At 46.0% G+C, this 27093-nt stretch overlaps 1 protein-coding gene across 6 annotated transcripts in view; it reads right to left on the bottom strand.

Moving 5' to 3' along the window:
* Positions 1-27093, bottom strand: part of KATNIP (katanin interacting protein) — a 194908-nt gene that overhangs the window by 160318 nt on the left and 7497 nt on the right. For all 6 annotated transcript variants that reach the window (XM_068524188.1, XM_068524190.1, XM_068524184.1 and 3 more), the window contains exon 2: positions 16411-16466. In XM_068524188.1, coding sequence (XP_068380289.1) covers positions 16411-16466 — 56 coding nt within the window. The remainder of the gene's footprint in view (positions 1-16410; positions 16467-27093) is intronic.

Genomic DNA, 27093 nt, shown 5'->3' with positions numbered 1-27093 from the left:
AAAAAAAAGTGGGATGACGATTAAAAGCCTCCACCTTATAAACACAAAATATTTAGAATATTGCCTGGTGTGTAATACATGCTCGATAAACGTTAGCAATGAAGATGATGCTGATGAGAAATAATTCGAAGTTTCTAATTACGATGGCACAAAATCTGAACTTGGAGTTGACCCTAGACCCAGTTCCCTGAGCTAACCCTAAAGGCATTTTATACCACAAAGTTAACACCCGCCTGAAATTCATGCAAAGAAAAGATGACGTAACTTCTCAAAGGCTGCAACTTTCCTTTTCCCGTGTAGGAAGGGGAGAGCAGCTGGGTGTAGGATTCGGTCTGCCTCAGGAGTGGGACTGCAATCACACCCTCGGAACAGGTGCCAAGCTGGTGACAAACACGACCTTGGTCATGCACCAACCCTTGAATGTGCCGTCGAGGGTGGCAGGCAAAGGATGCTCTCAGGCTGGGGTCAGGACAAGGGGCCCACTGATGGAGGAGTTGGTCTGCTCTAATAAAAATAGCATTTTTATAATGTCTTGATTGGTGTGTTTGTCAAAAGGGGATGACTTCAAGCTGGTGAGGAGGGCTAGGAATAGAAACTGGCTGACAGGGAAGAAGCCAGGCGTGCAGGCTGCGGGAGAGATGGTATTTCATTTGTGCTAATCTATTTCCAGGAGGAAAGGAAGGGATTGGGAGCATCTCTCCCAGCCCCTAAAGTAGCCTGTGTCCTCCCTGAATGTGGGTTCTTAAGAGCAGAACAGCAGCCCACAAATTCCCTTCTCGGCTTCCTGCTCGCTCCTTCCAACCCACAGCCTGCCACTGTGCTTTGCACGACAATACAGATCCCTGTGGCCTCCCTCATGAAAAACCTGCCACAGCTGGCGAGTAAGGTGACAGAGGCACTTCAGGGGGCAATGGCAGTCTCCGCTAAACAAGACAAAACAAAACCCTGAATAGCTTCGGTCTACTCAGACCCAGACATTTCACTCCTTGGAATCTACCAGAAAGACTCACACAGGTGCCGGAGGAGGAATGTACAAAATGCTAATGCCCTCCATCTGGAAAATGACTAAATAACCCACAGTCTGTCCATAACATACCGTAACAAGTTTAGAAAAATCTGGGTTTGTTTGTAACACCGAGGATGGATCTTGAAGACATAGTTCAGAGAAGAGAGGCAAATGACAAGTTACAAAAGCACAAATGACACGTTCATTATGACACCGTTTTGTTAAAATACATACACTCCCCAAATACCACATATATTTTATGGATACACTCGAATATGTGGATGTGCAGAGAAAGGTCTGGAAGGATGCATGCCAAGCTTGTGACAACAATTAGTCCAGGAGGGGAAGGCTGGGATTAGGGAGGGTTGGGAATTGGCAGAAGGGACTCAAGCCTTATCTAGAGGGTGAAAAATATTTTCTTAAGGAAGCTGTTTTCTTGTATTACTTGCCTAACTAATGACCTCCATCCACCCACTTCCCTTCTCCAAAAAGTAAGAAAAAAAAAAAAAATCAATGGTTCCACATTCCAGACAGATGCAGCCTGACATGACTTTTCCCCAGAATTCCAGATTCCCATACCCAGCTGCGGGTTCAATCGAGGTCTTGTCAGGGTTTAAGCTGAATTCCTGATCTTCCCCCTAAAACCCGCCCCCACTCTCGTGCCCATCTTAGGAGATGACCAATCTCTCTGGTTTTCCGACCAAAACTTAAAGTCCTTCTTGACTCCTCTCTCTCTTCCCCACCCATATCCTGTCCAACCACAGATCCAAGCGACTCCATCTTCACGATGCTTGGGACCTGGCGCCTTCTCTGCTCCTCCACTGCTGCCCCCGCAAGTCCGAGCCACCGTCACCTCCACAGAGTTTCTGCAACAGCCCCGACAGGTCTTCCCATCTGCCCTTCCCCACTGTCTGTTCTCCACATACAGCCAGGGAGCATATCCTGCTAAAATCGGGTCCTGGTCCTCTTTCACTGAAAATGTTCCCATGACTCCCCTCTCACTCAGACGAAAGCCCAAGTCCTTACTAACGGCCACAAGGCCCTCCACGACCTGGCCTTTGCCCCTCTCCTCGCCTCCCACCACCCTGCCCCTCATTCCCCCAATTCGGCCTCCACCCTCAGGCCTCTCGTCTTTGCTGTCTTCTCTGACCAAAGCTCTCCCCTCTCACCTCCTTTGGTCTCTGCCTGAGGACCTATGTAACAAAACAAGCCGCCTAGCAGCCCCCATCCCGCTTCCCTGCTTTATTTGTTTCCCTGCTACCCTTTATATTTCACTCATTTATTTGCTTGGTGTCTGCCTCTAACCACTGGAACACAAGGGTGTGGATTTGTGTCTGTTTTGTTCACCGAGAAATCTACAAGCCCCAGGGCAGTGCCTGGCACACAGCAGGTACTTGACAAATATTTGCTAAGTGGACGCATGAACTGATTGCTCTATGCTGGCCATATGTGGTTTACACGTATTACCTCACTAAATCACCACCACAACAACTAACAAAGTAGGTAGTATTACCTCCATTTTACAGTTATGGAAACTGAGGCACAGAGAGTCACCAGTGAAAAAGTGGCAGAGCTGGAATCTGAACCTAGCTTTACTGGGCTCCAAAGTCTGTGCTTATCCTCTTAAGTATCAGGTCCCTCATCAAAGTTGTGTGTGAGTCCTGTGACGGCCAGCACTGAGGCATCTGCCGAGTCACCAAAGAAACAAGCAAACCAACCAACCAACCAAGGGTCTCAGAGCCCTGATCTGGGACATGGTGAGGCATTAGGTGGGTGCCTGAGCTGTCCTGCTAGAGACACAGGCCAGCCTTCAACAGCACCACCACAGGAGCTGCCCTGGGGCCACGTGCCCGGTGTAAGGAACAGAGCATCAACAATACAAGCTTCAGCATCAGATAAACCAGGATTAAGTCTTGATTCCTCTACTTACTTGCCATTGACTCTGGGCCTCCCTTTCATTTGTAAATGTACAAATGTCATGGGGCAGGGCTCTGGATGTCACCTGCCCCATGGCCACCAGGTCATAGCACTGAGAATCCTGGAGGTGATGTGCAGACAGTGTGATCCCACCACCGCCCAGGAGCAGGCACCTGACCCAAGCAGAGCCAATAATCCTGGGGAATTGGGACTAACAGGCTCAGGTAAGATCTGGCTGTTTTCTCAAAAGGGGGAACATGAACTCAGAGTTGCTGGCGGGATTATTTTCTGCCAGGTGAACTGAGAAACAGAGAAAGCTGGTTTGTACCAAGTGAGAAGAAGGACACAGATACTGACAGATGTAAAGATAAGAGCCATAGAGAGAGGATTTTCTAGGACCTTAGGGGCCCCAGGCATTGGTTCACCATTTTTGACACCGTTTTTGCCATCGTGCCACCCAGATGCATCCCTGCCCTTGGCTTCTGGGAAGCACCTGCCCTTTAGAGCTTTGTAATGAAGTAACATAGTTTAAAAAAATAAACTCTATCTTTAGCAGAACAGGGACTAAGTCCTAAGTAATACAAATACTTACCTTATAGACTTGTTATAAGAAATAAAGATAATATATGAAAAATGCTTACCTCAGTGCCTGGCCTGTAAATAACACCCAATACATGGTTGCTAATATTATTATTATAATCAAGCCACAAGGACAAGAGTATTACAGGAACTGGACAAATTAATCATCTTGCCCAGTCATCTAAATTACTCTTCCCCTGAGGGGTGGCATGCCATGGGGTTCTGTCCTTGGTCGTATCCCAGGCCGTAATTTTATCAATGGCCAGATCTGGCTGTTGAAGGCTGTTTATTAAGTCTGCAGATGATATTCAGATGGGCAGCACACAGAGTAAACTGGATGACGGAATCTGGGTTCAGATCAATTTCTACGGGCTAGAGATGGATCAAGAAAAGGTTGATAAAATGCGTCATGGCCAAGGTAAAGGTCCTATACAAGGAGAGGCACTGGAAAAGTCTGCTTGAGAAAAGTTCACGAGACAAAGGCAGGGCTTTTAGCTAATGTGTTCAGTATGAGCTAACGGGGTGATGTGGCTGCCAAAAACTGCCACCACCACAGCAAACATGACGAGTGTGTTAGAAATTTTGTCAGGATCAGAGAGAAGAAGGGAACTAACACGTTTCAGCACCTACTGTGTACCAGGCCCCACCTTAAACACTTGACACACTATTGCAATTGATACTTTCATTAACCTATGAGGGGGTGTTATAATCATTATTCCCATGTGACAGGTGAGGAAACTGAGGCTTAGAGAAGTGAAGGGACTTGACCAATGTATTGATAGTAGAGACCAGAGTTAGTATTGGAACCCAGTCCTTATTAGAAAGTACACTCCATCTCCACAGTCTACACTGATCTGTTCATAGTTGGAATATTCAGTTTGGTTCTGACACAGTGTATTTTTAGAGAAAGATGAACTTGTCCAGATGAAGGTGACCAGGAAGATGAAAACTCTAATGAGAAGTCACCTTGAGACTGAATCAAGTTGGGAAGACCAAGAGCAAATACACACATCAGCCTCTCCCACCCAAGTCCACAGAAATGACACCATTTAAAATTCATAAGAGCACAGGAAGATATGGAGGGGTGCTACTGGCAGCTTTAAAATGTTGAGAAACTCCTGAGAAATGGATGGCAGACAGAACTGGATTAATGAAAAGAAGCACAGGCCAAATCCGAAGCTAGAAAGGACTGCTGGGATAGGGGAAGGTGGTCTTAGGCTGCTCCAAACCTAGAGGCAACACATTCTCCAGGGAGAGGAGGGGGCCTAAGGTCAAAGGTCAAACAGACTGATTGAGAATGCCTGTGGGGATGCTAGGAAGTGGCCCTTCAATCCACCCAGCTTGTAGGAGCTGTGACTGTGGGTCTCTGCGACAGAAAGGCAGGACGTGTCCAGAAGGAAAAGGAAGATTCTGTGCTCAGAAGACAAACTATTAGCATCACACTTCTTGTGGCAATTTCCACCCCTCTGTCCACAATCACCGGCGGCAAATTCGAGTAAAAAGAAATAGCATCCACAGAGAAGAAAACAGGGGATCAGATTACATAGAAGAGCACATATTCACAAATCACCAAACATTCCAGGAAAACTCACACCATGAAAGAGAAGAGCCAACTCAACAAACGGAACTAACAACCAAAGAAACAGAGATAACGATGCAAGCAGAGATATTAAAAATACATTTAATATTCTTAGAGAGATAAGAGAGGACATTGACTCCATCAAACAAGAGCAACCTACTATGCAAAAGAATTAGAAATTATGAATAAAATATTTAATCATCAAAATAAAAAAAAAATCAAAAGACAATGAAGAACAGAATAGATACAGTTATAGAGAAAATTACTGAGCTGGAAGATCAGACAGAGGTATTTCCCCCCAAAACACAGGAATAACACAAAGAGTACTGGCAAAAACAGCATAGGCTGTTAATATCCACTATTAGCAAGGTCTTAGAGAGTCCAGCATTCTCAAATATTTTTAGCAGGAGTATAAATTATTAGATTTTTCTTATGAGACTATTTCTATATTTCTTGCCACATGAGCCAAACAAATCCCTGTTGTTAAGCCAAGGGTCAGCAAATTATACCCCACAGGGAAAATCTGTTCCACTGCCTATTTTTGTCAATAAAGTTTTACTGGAACACAGACACACTCATTAATTGACATATTGACTATGGCTGTTTTCATACTACAATGACAGAGTTGAGTAGCTGTGACAGAGACAGTATGGCCTTTTACATAAAAAATTTGCTGATTCCTGGTTTAGGCCATTGTTAGTTGGGTTTCCTGTTCTTTGCAGCCAAATGCACTCCCAACTGAAACAATGACTAGAATTGTTTAAATAGAAAAAAGCCCAGAAAGATGAACATCCTACTGATAATAGGTTGTTTCTAGAAAGGGGAATTAAGTTGGGGTATGTTTGAGAGCAAAGTTTATTTAATGAGCAAACTTGAAATTTTAAAAATAATGACAACTAAATTATTTTAAAAATTTGCAATTTAATTTTTCTAATGAAAGAATAACTGAAGATTTAATAACACAGTGGTAAAGAGTGAATTACTGATACATTTTAAAACATGGATGAATCTCACAGACATGTTTAACAAAAACAAAAAACAAAAAGACAAAAAAAGTGCTTACTCTGTGAATCCATTTATATGAAGTTCAAATACAGGCAAAACTAATCTATGCTATTAGAGCCAAGATAGTGGTTACTCTTGGAGAGGTGTAGTAACTGGGAGGTGGCATGAAGATGTCTCCTGCGTTGCTAGGAATGTTGCATATTTTGATGTGGGTAGTGCTAACACAGGAGTATTCATACATGAAAATTCACAAAACTGTATGCCAAATATTATCCCCTTTATTGTATATGTTATACCTCAATAAATAAAAAAAAGCTGATAAAGAATAATAGAAGGTAGGCATTTCTAATTGTCTCTTACTATGATCCTAATCCTGAAATATATATAGTTGCATAGGGAAAAGCTAGAAGGGGAAAAAAAAAAAGTAAGATTAATTATATAGGTGGTAGGATAAGGACTAATTTTTGTAGCTTTCTGCTTCTTCTATTTTTCTACAATCAGCATGCATCAGTTCTTGAATCAGAAGGAGATTAAAAATGTCTAATGCTGGCCCCACTGAGGTAAATGCCTACAAATGTGAACTATACTGACCCTGCCTCCCTCAGCTACCCCAGCTGATGGAACATTCTATGAAGGGGACCCAGTGGTGGGACTTGAATAACAATAGCATACATTTAAACAGCACTTACAGGTATGGTCCTAAATACTTCATGTGTATTATTTAATTCTCTCAACAACCCCATGAGGTGGCACTATGCTTTCAGTTCCATTCTGCAGACAGAAACTGAAGCACAGAGAGGTTATGTAAAGTGTCAAAGACCACACAGTGAATTAAGAGATAGAACCAGGATGCAAACCCAAGCAGTCCGACCTGGACCCCTTCCCTGCCCTTGACCAGTCTTGCCATTCCGCCCCTCATGTGCCAAGCCATCTCCCAGGGCATCAACAGAGCATGAGCAGCCCAAAGAAAATTTTTCGAAAGAGTTTAGGCTTCTATATTTAAAACATAAAGGCAGGACTTCCCTGGTGGCTCAGTGATTAAGAATCCGCCTGCCATGGCAGGAGACACGGGTTCAAGGCCTGGTCCGGGAAGATCCCACATACCGCGAGCAACGAAGCCCGTGCACCACAACTACTGAGCCCAAACGCCTAGAGCCCGTGCTCCGCAACAAGCGAAGCCACTGCAATGAGAAGCCCGCTCACCTCAACGAAGAGTAGCCCCCCCTCACCGCAGCTAGAGAAAGCCCGCACGCAGCAACGAAGACCCAACGCAGCCAAAAAAACACCAAAACCAAAACCAAAAAACCATAAAAGGGCATCAAAGTAGTCATCCTGGGAAAAGAAATGGAGAACTCTGTTGAACTTTCCTACACTTATTTCACAGTTTTTGTTTTGAAATACGTAGTGGGGGGCGGGGAGGGGCACATAATCTCTTCACTGGCCTCTAATGGGAATCTAGCCATCATTAACAGCGTTTAGCTGGAAGTCAGTGTCAGACTATCTCAGCTCATCAGGTGAGGAAACCAAGGCTTCCATTTATCTGGCAGTCACTGCCCCAGCCTCCCATTCACCCGTCCAGCTCTATGGTCCCAGGAGCCTGGGGTCCTCCAGTCTAGCTCTGAACTGGCAGCAGGGCCCATGGGGAGGAGAGGGGAGAGGCAGGGGCGTCCTGAGAGGGGCTGGGCGTCCCGTGTTTATCTCCCTCAACCTCACTGAGCCCTCAGACACCTGAGGAGGAAGGACTGATAACGCCCATTTTACAGCTAAAGAAACTGAGTCTGGGAAGGGTGAAGAAACGTGCCTAAGCTCCCCCAGCTGCCTCCACTTCGCCACGTGCACAGAACGTGCAGGATCAGCTAGGCCCAGTGCTTGCTGTGTTAACTGGGGCAGGTGGCCTCCTTGCTCTGAGCCGACATCCCTCACGTGCGAGATGAGGATACTATCGCTTACCTCACCGAGTACTGTGATCATGGACGTGAAAGCAATTCCTTTTTCTTTTAATAAATGTATTTATTTTATTTATTTATTTTTGGCTGCAACGGGTCTTTGTTGCTGTGCGCGGGCTTTCTCTAGTTGCGGGGAGCAGGGGCTACTCTTCGCTGCGGTGCATGGACTTCTCATTGCAGTGGCTTCCCTTGTTGTGGAGCACAGGCTCTAGGTGCACGGGCTTCAGTAGTTGTGGCACACAGGTTCAGTAGTTGTGGCTCACGGACTCTAGAGCGCGGGCTCAGCAGTTGTGGCGCAAGGGCTGAGCTGCTCCGCGGCATGTGGGATCTTCCCAGACCAGGGCTTGAACCCGTGTCCCCTGCACCGGCAGGCGGATTCTTAACCACTGCGCCACTAGGGAAGCCCGAAAGCAATTCTTAACAACTGCGCTATTTGTCCGCTTTACCACACCCACTACACAGTGGCCAGGTGATGGACAGCGGCTTGGCTTTGCCTGCCCACCAGCCTTTCCCATTTCTTCTGGTAACTGGATCTTGATGGTACTTTGGGAAAACACCCCTTCCTTACCATGTGCTTAACGTGCGGACTCTCTTTTGCTGAAATTGCCGAGAGAATTGTAATAATGACAGGAAAAAAGTAAGAGAAGAGGAAGAAGCCTCTGTCACTCACTCACTTACTACATGTCAGGCACCGTTCAGAGTATCCCTGACAACCGGCAGAGGTAGGTGTTGCTCTCATCCCCATTCTACATATGAAGAAACCAAGGCTCAGAGGCAGATAAGCACTTGGGTCAGTGACGAGTCAGGATTTGACCCCAGGCTATCTGGCTCCAGTGCCTGTGTGGTTCCCCCCACCGCACCCCTGCACCCGTGAGCTATCCAGCATCTATGCAGTCGGCCTGGTGCTTCCAGTGGCCAGTTTACACTGAGCAGGACCAGAAGCTGGAGAATGGCCACGTCTTAGAAGAAGGCAGGGTCAGAAGGACTGAGCCAGAGCACCTGGATCCAGCCATTCCTGACGTGGTCCACCCCTGAACTTTACAGCTAGGTGAGGCAACGGATTCCCTTTTTTGCTGACGCTGGTCTGAGGAAGGCTTCTATCACTTGAACAGAGCCTAAGAGACACAGCTTGTGAACCCTAATGAAGCTGAAGTTCACAGGACCATCGGCTCTTATCAGACCCAGAGTAGTGACAGAGGAAATGGAGGCCCAGAGTGGGGAGAGTGAGTGTGCCTACTGTCAGCCACGGTGACTCAGGACTGGAGCCCAGGTGCCCTGACACTCTTACAGCCCTCGTTCTGCTCCTCCAGAGGTGTCCCCAGACTGAGGAACAATTCTACGGGCGCATTTTCACCCAGGACACATACCTTTCATCAGTAATTTGCAGGAACCTTCTTCCTTTAGATAGTATCATTCTTTTTTCTAATCATATTCTGTATTCTATAAAGTGATCTGGGGGGGCGGTGGAGAGGTGAAGGGAGACTCAGGGCAATTTCATGCCTAAGATCTGAGGATACAGGAAACTTTGATGATGCTCTGGTGAAGGGCACAATGCTTATCCAAAACCGACTCAGGAGGAAGAGGCTGTCAACATTATCTCCTTCTGGTCACAAATTGCAGCTCTCTGATGGGTTTTTTTCCCCCGAGTTTAATCTTCTGCCGGAAGCTCAGCTGATACCAGGAAGGTTTCAGACATGTCAGTCTCCTCCCTGGCATTTTATCAGAAATTGATTCTCTTTGCTTTTCGAAGCTCAAGTCTTGGCCTTGCTGTTGTTCAACTTGGGTTACGGGCACGGCATCTGTATACACGTTTCCTGCAGCTCCCAGCCTGATTGCAGGGGTCTGGGAGTAGGTGGTGATTCAAGGGCAAGGTAATTCTCACAGGAGGGATTATGTGTTGTTCCATCACACCGAAGGGGTGAGGAACAATGGCCCAATCCGTGTCCTGCTTTTTCTTAGAAAGAGTTCTCATCCCCTTCCGACTCGGAAGGGATTAACAAGCCATTTTGCCCTCAATATAATACTAATTATAATACCAGTCCTAAATTATAATACTCAACACTCATCGAGTTCCTAGTAAGTGCCAGGCACTGTTCAAGGTACTTTACACGCATCAGCTCATTGAATCCTTACCTCACCCCTAGGCTGCAGCTTCTATATTACCCCTACTCTTTTTTTCTTTTTTTTTTAATTTTTATTTTATTATTTATTTATTTATTTTTGGCTGTGTTGGGTCTTCATTGCTGCGTGCGGGCTTTCTCCAGTTGTGGCGACCGGGGGCTACTCTTCACTGCAGTGCACGGACTTTTCATTGCAGTGGCTCCTCTTGCTGCGGAGCCCGGGCTCTCGGCGTGTGGGCTTCAGTAGTTGTGGCCCATGGGCTTAGTTACTCCGCGGCATGTGGGATCTTCCTGGACCAGGGCTCGAACCCGTGTCCCCTGCATTGGCAGGTGGATTTTTAACCACTGCGCCACCAGGGATTCCCTATATTATCCCTACTCTTTAGAAGAGGAAGTCAAGTCACAGACAGGTTAGGTATCTTGCCCGAGTGATGGCACGAGCCTAGGAATCCAGACTGTTTGGTTCCAGGGCTCACTTGGCTACGCTGCTTCAAACCCTGCCATGTGACTGCCCTGCCCTGCAGAAATCAGAAGCTGTTCATGTCACCAGGGCCCCCACTTGTCCGAGTTCTCAAAGCAATGGAGACCAAGAGCAAAAGAAGCAAAAAAACTGACAACGGTAACTTCACAACTGGGAACACATTTGGCAGTTGGACGTAAAATGGATTTAGTTCTTCTCTGCCCAGAAATGTGAACTTTTTCCAGGAAAAGTGCAGATTTGGAATGTCGGCTGTCACATCAGACAGGCTCTTGTAATGCAGCACCATCCGCTTACATTGTCTTTTTTTCTCTCCCTTCCTTTTAAAAAAATTTTTTTTTTTTTAGCATTTTAAACAAAGCAGTGGAGATCTGTAAATATGCAAGGGGCAGCTCCTGATTCCCCCAGGAGACTGAAGCTGCAAGAACACTGAGAACTGAAATGAGGAAAGGGGAGGGTCTCCAGGCTAGTGGGGTCCGAAGCTTACAAGAAGAGTCACCAGTCCCATTGGCCTCCTGCAATTGGCCAAGACAGGTGCTTGGAGTTGAGGGCCCATGAGAGATGGCATTCAGAAATCGAGGTGCTGGACATGTCCCCAAGTCCTTCTCAGGACAATGCCCTGCTCCCACTCCCTGCTGAGGAAAGCGGGCTGGGGAACTACAGCAGAGGCCACTGAGTGTGGGTGCCTCAGCCAACGGTAGCCACACTTGAATCTGGCCAGAATGCTACCAGGTGTCTTGGAACAAAAAACTCTGCCCCTCTCGTGCACTGCTACAAAACAAATCAGAAACGCTCATCTAAAAAAGCATATCCCCTGTGATCCCTTAATTCTATTTGCAAGAATTAACCTTTGGCTATTCCTGCCCAAGTGCACCGAGATGCCTGCTCTAGAATATTCTTTCCAGTACTCTTATAGTAGCAGAAGACTATTGATAGCCTAGATTAGTCATTAACCGGGAACTACTCATGTATTTATGGACAGGTCCACGATCCTTTATATGTCATTTTTTTAGAAGCAAAACCAGATTTGAACTGACATGAAATTTAAAGTCTTGATTTACCCCACCTAGTATGAATATTCTTATTTTCCTACAGATATATTAACATATTTGATTATAGAGTGCTGACCCAGGCCATACTGGGATGGTATTACTTTCTAAATTCTAAAAAAATGAAATACATTTGGCCCCAAAGATTTCATATAAAGGATTGTGTTTCTGTGGATTCACAGTGGAGTACTAGGTAGCCATAAAAAAGAATGGATGAGGGACTTCCCTAGTGGTCCAGCAGTTAAGATTCCACACTCCCAATGCAGGGGGCCCGGGTTCAATCCCTGGTTGGGGAACTAGATCCTGCCTGCCACAACTAAGACCCGGCGCAGCCAAATAAATTAAAAAAAAAAAAAAAGAAAGAAAGAATGGATGAGATTTGTACTATAGAATGTTCTCTAAGACATGTTGTTAAGTGAAAAGAAAAATCCAGAACAATGTGTATTGCATGCTATCATTGTGTTAAAAGGCAGGGGGTAGAGGTAAGGGCAGAGGGGATAGATAGAATATTTCTGGAAGGACACAAGAAATTGATTTCAATGGTTGTCTCTTGGGCGGGCAACCGGGGGGCTAATGTCAAGAGTACTGTACCCCCTCAATGCCCTTTAGCATCGATTAGCCAGGTTGATCAGACTCTCTCTCTGGCCTCTGAGCTGAAAGAAGGAACGAACAGCTGGGAGAGAGGAGCATAAAGACGACAACGAGGTACAGGGAGGGACCAGAGGGGAGCAGACGCGTGTCCGTGGCGGCACACGGAGAGGTTGTTGGGATAGCCCCATCCCTGGAGGCACCCTGGATCCTGGCCTCCCTCCTTTGCTGTGTTCCCCTGAGAACCCAGTCTCCTCCTTTGCTTGGCAAGATGAAAGGCCTCTCTAGTCCTTGCACCACAAGGCTCTGCTTAATAGCAGGAAGTGTTCGCATGTGTGCACGCTTATGCGTGCGTGCAAAAGGAAGGCTTAACATTTTCTAGGTGGTTGAGTTAAATGACTTTTGCAGTCCTTTACAAAGTGAGCTCAACAGAGGAGTGTGCCGTCAGGAGCATTTTGCAGAATCTCCTATCAGCTGCACAAGGAGGCAGTCCATGATCACAGAAGGCCTTCAAAGTGGTATACAGTGGAGGCCCCAGAGCTAGCCTGCCTGGGGCTCGCTTGCCTGGGGGCGCACAGCCAGAAGCCTGGACGGCTGGAATCAGCCTAAAGTGCAGCTGGAGCAAGGGAGACCCCTTCAGTACTAAGTGAAATTGTGCTGCCTTTTCCGTCCAAGGCCGTGACTGTCTCTCTGCTAAATTCTAGACACTCTAAGGAATGATTACAATTATGTAGCAACTAACATTTACGGAATGTTTACTATGTGCTATGCTAGGCACTTTATTACTGCCTTGACTCTGTATACTGAGTCTCCAAGGTGGGAATTACCAAATCAGGTGTGAGGGGTCAAGAGACTCGTCCAAGGTCACCTGACAAGGATTTGAGACAGAAGTCCATTGTGGGCACTAATTCAGAGAGTTGCCTGGGGCCTGCGTGCCTCTGTGCAGTAGGAGAACATGTCCCCAGCGCCATGTCTGTGAGCCCCAAGGTGCCATGGCCATCAGTGTGGACCCTAGTGAGGGGGGGGTGATGAATAAAGATTTCTTCCTCCTCTGTGGTTTCCCGGTTTTTGTTTTTTTTAACACTGTATGATAAATTTACTTTCTAATGATTTTTGAGTAAACTACAATGACCATGATTTCAAAACCATTAATAATTCATGATCAAGGGCCATAAACACTATATAATCTCCACAGGCAGTGAATTCTTGCTAGAGAAGAAGTGGAGAATACTTTTACCAGCTACCTCAAAAGTATCTACCGACTTCAAGCCAACCATCAAAGATACATTTTTTCAGAAATGACTAACCCTTCCAAAGCCTCGGTTAAAGCCGCCTCTTCCAGGAAGTCTTCTCTCTCTCCTCCAGCACCCGCTGGGGCTTTAACTGGGTCTCCTCTGTGCTGGCTGTCATTCTCTGCTATGATCTGTGCCTGTCTGTGTCTGTGACAGGGCTTGAGAACCGAAGCATCCTTGGTGCAGGTCAGGCATGCAGTGCGTGGGGAAGCACTGAGAACCAGGGGTTACTTAATAACCCGTAAAACGCTGGTTCTCATCCATGGCTGCACATCGGAACCACTTGGGAAGATTAAAAAATTCTGATGCCTGGGTCACACCCCCAGACATTCTGATTTAACTGGTTTGGAAAGAGGCCTGGACATGGGGGTATTTAACAGCTCCCAGGTGATTCTAACGTGCTGCAACATTTGTGAACCGCAGACATCAAGCACCCAGCACAGGGCCTGGCATCACGTGGGTGCTAATACCTGCTTGCTGTTGAGCGGGTGGGGGGTCGGGGGGACAGGGAGGGTCCCATCAAAAGGGGGACATGTCCTCATCAGAAGCCATTGCCCACTGTTGCCTTATAGGAATAAGGAAGGACTCAGTGTTGTCATTCTCCATTTTTTCAGAGAAGCAAGAAGTCTGCATTTTTATGTGAAATCTCCTAATTTTTGAATGCAGCTGCCTAATTTTTAAAAACTGTAGTAGGGTATGGGCCAAATAAAACACATCTTTGGGCTGAATGTGGCCTGGCAAGCTCACTGAGAACAGCTTCCCATCCTCCCTTTGCTGTGCTGGCCCACGACCATGCAGGATGGTACCCAATCTCCACCCAGGATGGAAACTGCACATCCACCTGCCAAGGTGTGAGCTGGCCCGTTACCCTACCTCCGAAGGAACATGATGAGTGTCCTTGTCTGTTTGTTCTAACCAGCTTGTCTTTTCCTTGCCTTTCATAAGGACAAAGCTTCCTCTATACCTGGCATCCCGTGTAAGCACAGAGTATCAGGAAGTGCAGATTTCACAGACGACGGGGGGAAGGATGTGGAAAGAGGAGGTGGGTGGAAAGGCATGTTATAATATATCAAGATGAGCATCCTGGCAGCTTGCTATTAGTTTCTTTCTCTTGTTTTTCTAACCAAACAAAAGCCTTGTTAAGAAAGCACTCTTTTTCAGAGGGCCTGAAACCATTTTAAACATCTTTCAGGGTTAAACTCGGATGTTGCGATAAACAACCCCACTCTCCCTTTTCCCTCATTCAAGCATTTTTCAGAAGAGTGATCTGAAATGCTCTCGGGCGACTGGCATGATGGGAGTAGCTGGGAAAGCGGCAATTAGGGGAGTCCTGTTGCCAAGGAGAGAGATGAGGGGAGGGAAAAAGTATCTCTGCTAGTTACCGGCTGCCCTGCTCCATCATTTTTCCAGAGAATTTCTTAATGTGGATAAATCGGATGCTGTCATTCTGCAACCAAAGGCCTCAGGTTTAAACAATTCATTCCTGGCCTAGGGGGACTGGTCCCCACTCTTGGTTACTTTTTTTTAATAAATTTAATTTTTAAAAAATTTTTATTTATTTTTGGCTACATTGGGTCTTTGTTGCTGCGGGCGGTCTTCCTCTAGTTGTGGCGAGCGGGGGCTACTCTTCGTTGTGGTGCATGGGCTTCTCATTGGGATGGCTTCTCTTGTTGCGGAGCACGGGCTCTAGGCACATGGGCTTCAGTAGTTGTGGCACGCGGGCTCTAGAGCGCAGGCTCAGTAGTTGTGGCACACAGGCTTAGTTGCTCCACGGCATGTGGGATCTTCCCGGACCAGGGCTCAAACCCGTGTCCCCTGCATTGGCAGGCGGATTCTTAACCACTGTGCAACCAGGGAAGTCCCACCTCTCTGCGTTTGACCATGCTATTTACTTGGCCTGGAAAACTACTCACCCTCAAGAGTTGGTCTTTACATCCGCTTTTCTGCAAAGCCTTTCTTGATACCACTGGCAGAGGCAGGTGACCCTTTTTCCGTATTGAAATCCCACTCTTGGCCTTCTCTCCCTGTACTGGCACTTTCACACTGTATTGTAATGATCTCATCGCACATCCCTTCCAACTACGCTGTGCACACCCTGAGTCAAGGACTGTCTCTCATCCATCCCTTAGTCCCGGCCCTGGGGCCCAGCACAGCGCAGGTGGGCTCAGTGTGGCAAATTTCAAAAATTTCAAGAGTGGTAAATTTCAAGAATGTGGTAAATTTCAATATTTTGTAGCTCTTCCCATTAAGAGGTGAGGCCTATTCCCCCACCCCTTGAACCTGAATTATTGACCTTGTGATTTGCTTTAAAGAACAGAAAGTGGCAGAAGTGACACCATGCCAGTGCCGAGCCTAGAACTCAGGTGTTCCTGCGCCTTCCAATCTCATGCTCTTGAACCCCTGAGCCCCCATGTGAACAAACCTGGCTGGCTTGCTGGAGGATGGGAGAACATTGGAGGAGAACTAAAGCACCCTAACTGATGTTCAGGCAGCCCCAGGGCAACACCCCTGTTAACTGCAGATGCATAAGTGAGCCCAGCTGAAGTCAGCAGAGCCTGGCCCAAAAGCAGAACTGTCTGGGGAAGCTAAGCCCAGATGGCTGACCCTCAGAATCATGAACTAAATCTGTGGTTGTTTTGAGTCACTAAAATCTGGGTGACTTGTTACACAGTCAAAGCTAACTGATACATTCAGTAAGAGATTATTACTATAAGTGACACTGGGTTAATAACTCCAGTTGAGAATGAGAGAAAAGAATAAGAGATCCAGGGATACTTAATCACCAGCCCACTCCCTCAGGTCTCTTTAAATAGAGTTGCCTCCCACCTGCCCTCCCCAGTGACTCATTTACCTCCTTTTTCTCCCGAGAGCAGGACCGGCTTCTCTCAGCCTTCTGCAGAGTCTGACCTGTAGCAGTTCAAAAGCAGAAACAGAGATTAAGGCTGTTTTAAAACAGCTAGTTTATCACCACAAAAGCTTTTTATTTGCAAACCGAATAGATGGGACCAATCACAATCAAGTGATTTTAAGAAAATGTAGCCTATTAAGATAATGGGAAAATGGCATACTCTTGAAATAGACCAACGGCAATGAAATGGTCATTCACACACTCATATTATTTGACTATAATGAACAAAGCCTCCACTCTTTAATCTGGAACATTATCTGCACTCTGCAAGGGCTGACAGACTAGTTTTTCCCAGTCAAATTACATTTTTATTAAATTGGAGTTATATAAAATGCCTTCCACTGTGCACATACACATAACCTTTGATGAGTGTGTGCCAATATGCTGCACCAAACCCCCAAACTCGCCACATAGGTGCTGGTGCAAATGTGAATTAGCAGCAATCACCTGCATTTCACATAATGGGGCAATTTCAGAGAGAATTGTTGCTTTTCTCGGAAAACTAGAAAACTAACATTGAAGTTATGCATACATTTCACAGATCGACATCAAATGTTTAAATACGCTGTTCCAAATGCAGTTTTTACAACTTCGATGGAAGTGTCCATTATAAAAGGAATCCTTGATGGGAAATTAATGGATCGCCTTGGTTTTAAAACATAAGATGCAAGTCTCACTGCACGTTGTCAGTGTGTCTCCCAAATCGTCCAGCTTCACTCTCAGGTGGCTATTTTTTAGAGTGCCACAACCATATGTCCCATTAGGCAGGAGCACTCTGAAGGCAGGAACAAAAAGGCTTAGTGATGACTTATTGAGAGGCGAGAGATGAGGACCGAATCTGAGAGGAAAGACGTTTGTCTTTGGATGTGGTCACTTGCAGTGGGACCACATGTGAGGGGGATGCAGAGGGGCTCACAGCTAGTGATAAAGCTCAGGTCAAGGGATGATGCTCTTTCCAAAAAAGTGAGAATAAGGGAAAGAGCAAAGGTCCAAAGATGAACTTCTGGCACTGGCCAAACTTTGGGCCAATACATAAGAGGATGTAGAAAAGAGGCAGCTATTTATAGGAGACCCCGGGTTGTACAGTATCGTGGTATGGTAGACATCTTTGAGGGTATCTGCTCAGCTCATAATGACACCCTAGACTGCTCCCTTCTCTCTTTTCTTCCTCCCCAGCCCCACGGTGGGGTCCTGTGGCAGCCACGACTGTACATGACCCCATACCCTGAACTTCATATGCTGCACTGGGTATGGGCCCTTGACGCAGTTGCAGCCAATCAGAATCCCAGCCCCTAACACTGAAATTGATTCTGAGAGAGAGAGAGGACAGAGGGCCGGAGCAGGGCTCCCTCCATGTGTGAGCAGCCACCAGCCACTGGCCTTGGGGACAGACTAACACAGAATGCCAAGACAGAATGAACAGATCTGAAACCAACTGCATGCTTGCCTTTGTGTTCCACAGACACCCACTTAGATTAGGTTCTCTGTGTGTGTGTGTGTTTGTTGCCTCTTTTTTTTTTTTTTTTTTTTTTTTTTGCCTTAAGACAAAGAAGCTAGGGTTTAAAGATGAAAAAGAGCCCAGGAAAAGATACCACTGTGATGGGGGATGTCGATAGTGGGGGAGGATTTACAAATGTGGACAGGGGGTATACGAGAACTCTCTGTACTTTCCACTCAATTTCACTATGAACATAAATCTGCTCCATAAAATAAAGTTTATTAACTAAAAAAAAAAAAACCGGGATTTAGGGATCAGGTGATCCGGGTTGTTATGTCAATTTTATCCCGACCTCCTGATCCCTGATGCTCTAGGGCAGGAGCTTGGTTGGACAGCTCCCCCAAACCCTTATCCACACCAGCTCTGGCTGTCAGTCAAGGCCTCAGGGTAGGCCCTAAGGTCGACCAGAGAGGATGACATACCAGGTAGTAGGCCACGCAATGCAGAGCCAGGAGCTGGGAGGTGGGTCTGGAGCTGGAAGGGCACAGAGCAGACTGGAGGGCAGGAATGCTGTGCTGACAGGCCAGGGTGTTCTAGCAGCAGAAGTAGTGTTGAGGCAAGTAAGACGTCAGCAGAGCCAAGAAAAGCCCAGAGCAAGGGTAGGGAGCAGGAGGGAAACAGTGCTAGTTCGGGGGTGAACATGGCAGACCCCAGAGTCTGGCTGAGGCCCTTCCTGTTCTGGTCAGACACATGCCTGGGGATCCAGTCCAGTGGATCGCTGACCAGTTATGAGATCTTAGATAACTCACAAGATCCAACAGGTTCTCTATGGGCCATATTTTCTTCCTATTTTTTAAAAATGAGGATTAGACTGAATCACCTCTGGGTTTGCTTTCCATCTCGAAAGTTCTTTTATACCAATAAAGAACAGTAAAAAAAAAAAAAGATTCAGGTGAGCCATAAAAAGAAAATATTAATACAAAGAACAGAGAGCTTAACCACTGAAATTTGCAAGCAAATTTCTCTACTGGAGTTTATTAGAAGCTCCTTTATTCATTAAATTGGAAAATAATTTGCTAATTTTCTAATGAAGATAATTCACTCTAATTATGCACATTTGTTATTGAATGCCTCTGTCCTCACCCCACTGAGCCCCTCTCTCCTCCAGGTAGCTCGATGTGGAGACGACGACTCCTCCTCCCCAAGGACAGAAGGAACAGGTTACACTGTGCCTGTCTACTGCACTTAGCTTCTCTGAGTAGCTAGCTTCCTACCTAGATCTCATTTTATCCTCACAACGACAGGGAGGGGTAAGAAGGTGACATTAATATCAATATATGCTGCTTGCAAAATTAAGGGGGTGTTCCTCTGCATTTTGCAAGGTGACCTGCCAGCTTCAGCCAGGAAACAATAAATAAGGTCAAATGTAAATACCACGTGTACACCTCACTTTAGAAAACAGATGTGTGCCTAGGGAAAAGAAAAAGTGACTGCATTGAATTGTTGTAAATATAATACCGGTCTCCCACTTAGGATTTCGGAGAGATTTTATCTGCACTTAGGATTAATTTTCAGTGGTTAGAAGATTCTGACACTTTAGTTTTACTTTGCTCTGGCTGCAGATAATACTATTCATCACTACCATTTAGAGGGAAGTTGTGTCTTCCTTGGATGTTAGCTTCTGAAGTCCTCAGGCACGGGAAAAATCAGTGTCAAAATTCCCCTTGAAAAAGAGCCTTAAACCTCCTGTAAAGTACAGCCTCCAGGACACAGATTTTATATCCACTGTTGTTGACTAATGTGCATGTGTAATATTTGGTGCATTTGGAAATGCATGGTACATGGTAAAATACATATGCAAAATATAATTTCATGGTATTTCTAATTAAGCTATCGATATTGTAATTATTCCCTCTGTTTTTTATCTTGGGGTAGGAGGAGAGGGCAGCGGGGGGTGGGGCGAGGGGGGATGGTGGCAAGAACCAGGCACTGAGTTCCTGAAGCTTAAATGCTTAGTTGATATAGCTCCACTGTACCGGACACCTGCTATGGTCCAGGTTCTATGCACGGGCTTCATCTCCTGCATTCTCACAGACACTCCTTTAGATCAGGGGTCAATAAACTTTTTCTGTAAAGGCCCAGAGAGTAAATATTTTTTTAGTTTATAGACCATAAAGTCATGAGGTTATAAGGCCTCTGGTGCAACTACTCAACTCTGCCATTAGAGCATGAAAACAGCCATAGACAATATGTAAACAAATGGGTGTGGCTGTGTTCCAATAAAACTTTATTCACAAAAACAGGCAGCAAGCCAGGTATGGTGCCCAGGCTGTAGTTTGCTGACTCTTGTTTTAGGTGGACAGAGCTATTCCCATCGGAACAAACCAATGAAGAAATGAGAAACAAACTGAGGGTGAGTGATTGAGCCGCTTGCTCAAGGCCAGAGAAGCGTAGCTTGTAAGTGGTCAGGCTCAGTGTGCTCCCAGTGGCCATCATCACCAGCACCAGCACCAGCACCAGCACCAGCATCACTATCACCACCATCATTATCATCATCATCATTACCACATGAGCTCACCTTATCAGGGTTTCTTATGTGCCAGGCCCTGAGCTCCAGGCTACGTACATGAATCAACTCATGTACTCTTTATAGCTACTTTATGAAATAGGTACTATTATTATCCCACTTGTCCAAGGTGGGCATGGAGACCCAAAGAGGTTAGGAAACTTGCCTAATATCACACAGCTAGTGAGTATAGGAGCCTGGATTTGAATCTGGGTAGTTTGGCTCCAGAGCCTGCACTCCTAACCACTAGACTACGCTGCCCCTCGGTCAGGTTAAAGACAAGTCTGAGAAGGCCAGCATGTGCTAGGGAGGGAGTCTGACTTAAGGATTTCTTTCTGTGATGCAGCTATTTAATGTACTTTGGACTCCTAGAGTAATTAATAAGGGGACTAGAACAAAATGATTCCCCAAGGGTCAAGGAAGATGGGAGTTCCCCATTAGCCAGAAAACTGCCATTAAATGCCAAATGTGGAAAGGCAGGTTGGCATTAGACACTCACTCCCATCCACTCAGGTACAATGCTCAGCCTTGGCAAGCAGGGTTGGGCTTTGGAGAATAAAGGCGACTCAATGGAAATCCAAGACTATGCAGGGACCTCCCCATCAAAAAGGAGTTTTAAATGAAGAACTTGTTTCTCCCAACTGGGGTGATGGTGCTTCTACTAGGTTACTAAAACGAGTTTATTTCTTCTGCGGTCCAAATATAAGGGCTCACCCTGTTCTCATTTTATATATCTATGTAATTTAATTCAAATGGCAAATATCCCAGAGATGACACTTAATCTTACCCATTGGATTGGCAAAAATCCAGAGGTTGGACAATATACTGTTGGCAAGATCTGGGAAGCAGGCATTTTCGAGCACTGCTGGGAGAAATATAAAATGATACAGGCTCTGTGGAGGGGATTTTGGCAATATCTTCAAAAAGGCTTTTGGCAGTATCCCTTTAAGCTAGCAATATCACTTCTAGGAATCTACCGGGAAGAAATACCTCCACAAACAGGAAACAAATGCATGCACAAGGTATTCACTGCATCATAATTTGCAATGGAAAATATTAGAAGTGACCTATAAGTCTATCACAGTGGGGACTGGCTGAATAAATATGGTGGATCCACACAATGGAATGGAATACTGGGTGAAAGAATGGCAAGCTGATAATATGACCATATGTTAAATGAACTCAAGGGGGAGAAAGTTGACGTAGTATGCAATTTTTTCCTCTATGAAAGAGGGAAAATAAGAATATATGCTCCTGGGACTTCCCTGGTGGCACAGTGGTTAAGAATCCGCCTGCCAATGCAGGGGTCATGGGATCGATCCCTGGTCCGGGAAGATCCCACATGCCACACAGCAACTAAGCCCATGCGCCACAACTACTGAGCCTGCGCTCTAGAGTCTGTGAGCCACAACTACTGAGCCCGTGCACCTAGAGCCCATGCTCCGCAACAAGAGAAGCCACCGCAATGAGAAGCCCGCGCACCACAACAAAGAGTAGCCCCTGCTCGCCGCAACTTAGAGAAAGCCTGCGTGCAGCAACAAAGACCAGATGCAATCAAAAATAAATAAATAAAATAAATTTTAAAAAAAACAAAAAACACCTATAAAAACAGATTTCTCTAAAAAAAAATGGTACAAATGAACTTATAAAAAAAAAAAAAGAATATATGCTCATATTGGTTCTGTTTGTACACCTGGAAGGCACATGCACAAGAGCGACTTCTCAATGTAAACTTTTTATATTGTTTTTATTTTTGAATGATTTAGTTGGAACTATTTCCTACTCAAGAAACTAAAATAAACTTAAAACATTAAATGTCCAAAAGGGCTGGTTCAGATTTTTAAAAAATATAGTGAGAAACGCCGTGGACACTCCCACCTAAGGTCCAAGGGTGTGGTCTGCCGGAGGGAGACAAGAGTAGCCTCCATGGACCTCAGGACTCCGAAGCTTGCTCGAAAGGACACAGTATTTTCGGAGGAAAAGCTGCCTTCTTTTAAGAGATCAGTCTGTAATGTGTGAGAGTTAAGAATGAAATGATGACAAAATATGGTTTCTGGACATTGGAACAACAGTTTCTGAGCTAAGCCAGTAGGCTGGTGGTGACCTGCTCGTTTACTTGAGGGCTAAGTTTTTTTCTTTATGAAACGGCTAGACAAGATGAGAAAGGAAAAAGAGAAAAAGAAAAAAGGAAAGGAAGATTGAGACCTGTCCAGATGGCTTGTCTGGAACTCGTGGTTTCCTAGTGCTTACTGGGCATGGTCAGGTTCCTCCCCAGGTGATAGTTCTTGGGATTCCCTCACTAGCACATGCAACAACAAAGCCGTGAGGCTCAGAGGAGCAGAGTAACTTGCCCAAGGTCACAGAGCAACGAAGAGAAAGAACTGGGGTTAAGAACCCATCAGCTGGCTGCTAATCCTGTGTTCACTACACCCTGCAGCCTGCCTGCCTGCACGCCTTCTTCACCTCCAGGAATGCCAGAGCTCCAGCCCCACTGGCCTTTCTACGCCACCTCACACCCACCTTCAGCCCCATCCCAGCCTCCTGAACCTACAGCCTCTGCAGAGACACGTGTGGCAGGGTGGGGACAGGGCAGTCTGGCAAGCACCTGCTCAGCCTAAAGAGGAATCACTATTTGTCTCCGGCTGCAGGTTTCCAGGCAGGAACGTGGGCTCAGTTTTGTTGGGTGAGATTTTTCCAGAGAAGTCCAGTTGTATGAGAAAGCTTCTAATCTTTAAATGTTGACAAGTAATTAAAATTTTTTTAGAGCTCTGGACAGGCCCAACAAAAGAGGCCTCTAGTTTCCAACCTAGTAGACAACTAGGCAGAAGATGGGAAAATCTCCCACTCCTCCCATTATTTCCTTATCTCAATGCCGCGGACCCTTTTTGGGGAGGGGGAAGGGAGACCTCTTTAAGGAAATATCATCATTAGAACAGAAATCTATTAGACAAAGAGCATGACTGTTTGGGAGCCAAGTAAACAAACATTGGCTCTGAGACACATTTTGCTCTTCAAATTCTCCATGTGCACCTCCAGGCTGGTTCTGGGCCTTTAAGTTACATCCTGTCTTCTGAAAGCCCGAAACAATATCCCTGTCACTCTTCCTTTGCATTTTCTGTATAACTCAAATTCCCAGGGCCCAGTTTACTGCCAAATTACCTGAGATAAGCAAGTCAGGCTAAGATTCTCTTCTCCTGTCCAAACCTAAACAGCAGCTGGCAGCTAGAAATGGTTATTTATAACCTGCACACCGTTCCGCGCATTTGCTTGGTTTAGAAATGCTTAGCCGTGCATTCTTCAGCCAGCTTCATAATCACATGAGAGCCTGGGGACGATGCTGTGCGGTGGCCGAGAGGCTAGGCTCTGGGTCAGCCTGTCTCGCTCAGCCACTCATTACCTGTTTGGGAACCCTAAGAGTTCCAATTCCATTTTTAGGGTTAAGATAGTACATGTGAAACACTTAGAACACTGCCCTGCACGTAGTAGGTACTTAGCAGTTAGCAGTTTCCTTCCGCAGAAACAGCTGTTTGTGGATCTGAGGGAGTTCCGTTGAACTCTGCTGCCCAAACATATCCTGAATCTGCTCCTTCCTCTCAATCATCCCTTTGTGTGCCCTGTCATCTCTCCAACAGCCACCTGGTAGGTCTCCACCCTCCACTATTGCTGGCTTTTCCCACTGCAGCCATCTAAAAATAAGGCCATAAGTCCAAGTGATAACACTTGCCTGCCTGACCCTCCTCTGGTATATTTCACTTTGTACATTTCCCTCTTCCCTCCCTCACATTCACACCTCTGCAGCCCCCAGTCTTTCTCCTGCTCCTTGGACTCAGGATCCATTCCTGCCTCGGGGCCTTTGTCCTCATCCCCCTAGGTCTTCTCATGCTGGCTCCTTCTCATCAATCAGATCTCAGCTTAAAGGGACCCACTTGCTCAGAGTGGACTAGCCCCCAATCCTCCCTACTTTAATCTTCTGCATAGCACTTATCTGATCTTTATTTGCTGATGTGGTCTGCCTGCCTCACTAGATATCAGCTTTGTGAAATCAGAGGTTTCCTGTCTGGTTTTTTATCACTGCATTTCCCACACCTGGAACAGTGCCTGAAATGGAGTAGGCGTCGGTAGGCATTTCTGAAATCAATGAATGAGTGAATGACTAAATTTCTGAATGGACAATGCTGGAAGGGCAGGAGGCATGATTATGAACTGCTGTAAAGACTTCATCTTCTCTTGCAATGTGCTCTCCTGACCCTTTCCCCCTGCTCTTTCTGGGATGGTGAAATGAAATATGACAAAGTAAGTTTAATACACCATTGGAGCACACAGCAACGAAGACCCAACGTAGCCAAAAAGAAATTAAATTTTAAAAAAATACACCATTGGAGATAATTGGAAAATATTGATTTTTTTCATTTGAAATAGTGAAGATAAGTAAATGCCACACATCTGTAATCTAATCAGTGGTCTACGTGATGACACGCTTCCCAGGCTAAAATGGACTTTGGTCTACCTCTGTATCCATCATACAAGCTCCCAAACGCACTCCCACTCCAAACCCCACCCAGCCCCCTCCTCCCATCCCAGCTCCCCATAGAATACAAGCGATGACACTGACTGCATTTGTGAAAATATGTGTATGTATGTGGATATCCAAATTCAAGTATCTTTTGAGTATTTTCATCCCCCCCAAAAAAATGGTCGGCCAAACAATCTTGGAAAACATGAGACTGGTTCATGAGATCCCTGGAATCCTAAGGAAAAAGATGCATTTGTTCCTCTGATAGCTAATTGTTACTGAGAGCCTATTAAGTGTTGGGCACCATTCTAAGGGCTTTAGATAGATGAATTCACTTGGTTCTCAGAGCAGCCCTATGGGAAGGTCCTACTGTTACCGAGTCCAAGCTCGCTCGGCTCGCCGCACAACAGACCAATAAGTTGGAGACAAGGTGTTGAGGCAAGGGATATGACTTTATAAGGAAAGCCAGCAGACCAAGAAAATGGCAGACTAATGTCTCAAAATAACCATCTTATGGGGTCTGGATGCCAGTTTCGTTTATAGAATCAGAGAGGGAAGTTAAGTAAAAAGGCATAATGGAGAGGGAGAGGTGGTGAGGAAGTAAAGTAAAAAGGGCCATCAGCCTTGCAAAACATCTCCTGGAATGGCCAGCCTTGGTGAGGGGACTTGTTAATTTCAGCCATTTACAGGTGGGCAGGGTCAGATTGTCTCCCTGTGAGCTGAACAAAGGCACTTTAGTTCAACATTCAGGCAGAGGGGCAGGGTTCCCTGAGTCAGGCCATTATGTATGATTATAATAACAAAAGCAATGAAAAGCAAAGGTTAAAGTCAAAGAAACAGATCCAACATGGAGTCCGATTTAGCTCTTCCCTGTTACACTCTATTAATCTCCGTTTTACAATTTAAGAGTCCAGGTACTGAGATGAAGTAACTAACACCGCTGCCCCAGCCGGGATCACGTGGCTGGGAAGAGGCGTCGCCAGAAATCGAAGCCCTTTTGACTAAAACTCCACGAGCTCGGCTCCTTCCACTCCTTTCCAGGATGAGGAAGCCTCAGGTGAGCATCAACATGAAGAGAGGGAGAGGAGAGTCTAAATTCTTGGCCCTGGTTTTCACAGTTCCACTCTGCAGGCTTAAAATGAAATCTCCGTCCCAGTGGAGGCAGGAGGCAGAACTTCTGCCGCGCAGGCTCATTACGAGAAAGGCTTTGCGGTGTGGGTAGGGGCGCCGGACTGAAAGCGATCTGAGCCTTGTTCACCTACTCTTGGGCTGCCCATCGGGGGCTCTTAACTACACCCCGTGCCTCGGCCTTCACAGCTAATACATGACAGTGATCAGACTACATCCAAAGTCACTCGCTGGCCGAACCCAGCCCACATACATTTGTCTGGTCTCCAAACTGTTGAAAAAGATTTTTTCTTTTTTTTCCAGCCAACATTTAAAGCTTGGGAGATGTCACATTTAAAAATCCTGAGTTCTGGATTCTTTTGAAAAACTGAAAAATCTGTCAACACAGGACCTGCGTTCCTGTCTGGCAGCCATTGTCGGGAGCTGAGGGCAATGTCCACCAGATGGCATGGTGCCCTCCCATCCCTCCCCGTTCCCCAGTTGTCTCCCTACCACAGAGGTCAAGTCCAAGTTGCCGTTTATCAGCAGGTCTGAGAGGTTTTTCCCTACAGTAAAGATGCAAGTGAAGGTTCATGTGTCCACGTCTACAGCAAGAGTGAATCATCATCATTATCAAAAGTACTTAAAACGTGTACTTCTCAAGTGCCAACCCCTGATCTAAGGGCTTGGCAGCTACTAATGTATTTAATTCTCACAACAACCCTAGGAGGTGAATACATTTATTATCTCTATTGTATAGATGACAGAGAGATGGAGGAAGACACGCGCTTCAAGATATTAGTAGAGGGACTTCCCTGGTGGCACAGTGGTTAAGAATCTGCCTGCCAATGCAGGGGACAGGGGTTCGATCCCTGGTCCGGGAAGACCCCACATGCCACGGAGCAACTAAGCCCGTGCACCACCACTACTGAGCCTGCATGCTACGACTACTGAAGCCCATGCGCCCTAGAGCCGGTGCTCTGCAACAAGAGAAGCCACCAC

Source organism: Eschrichtius robustus, chromosome 16 (genome assembly GCF_028021215.1).
Source record: "Eschrichtius robustus isolate mEscRob2 chromosome 16, mEscRob2.pri, whole genome shotgun sequence".
NCBI lineage: Eukaryota > Metazoa > Chordata > Mammalia > Artiodactyla > Eschrichtiidae > Eschrichtius > Eschrichtius robustus.
This window is presented reverse-complemented; position numbering and strand designations above follow the sequence as displayed.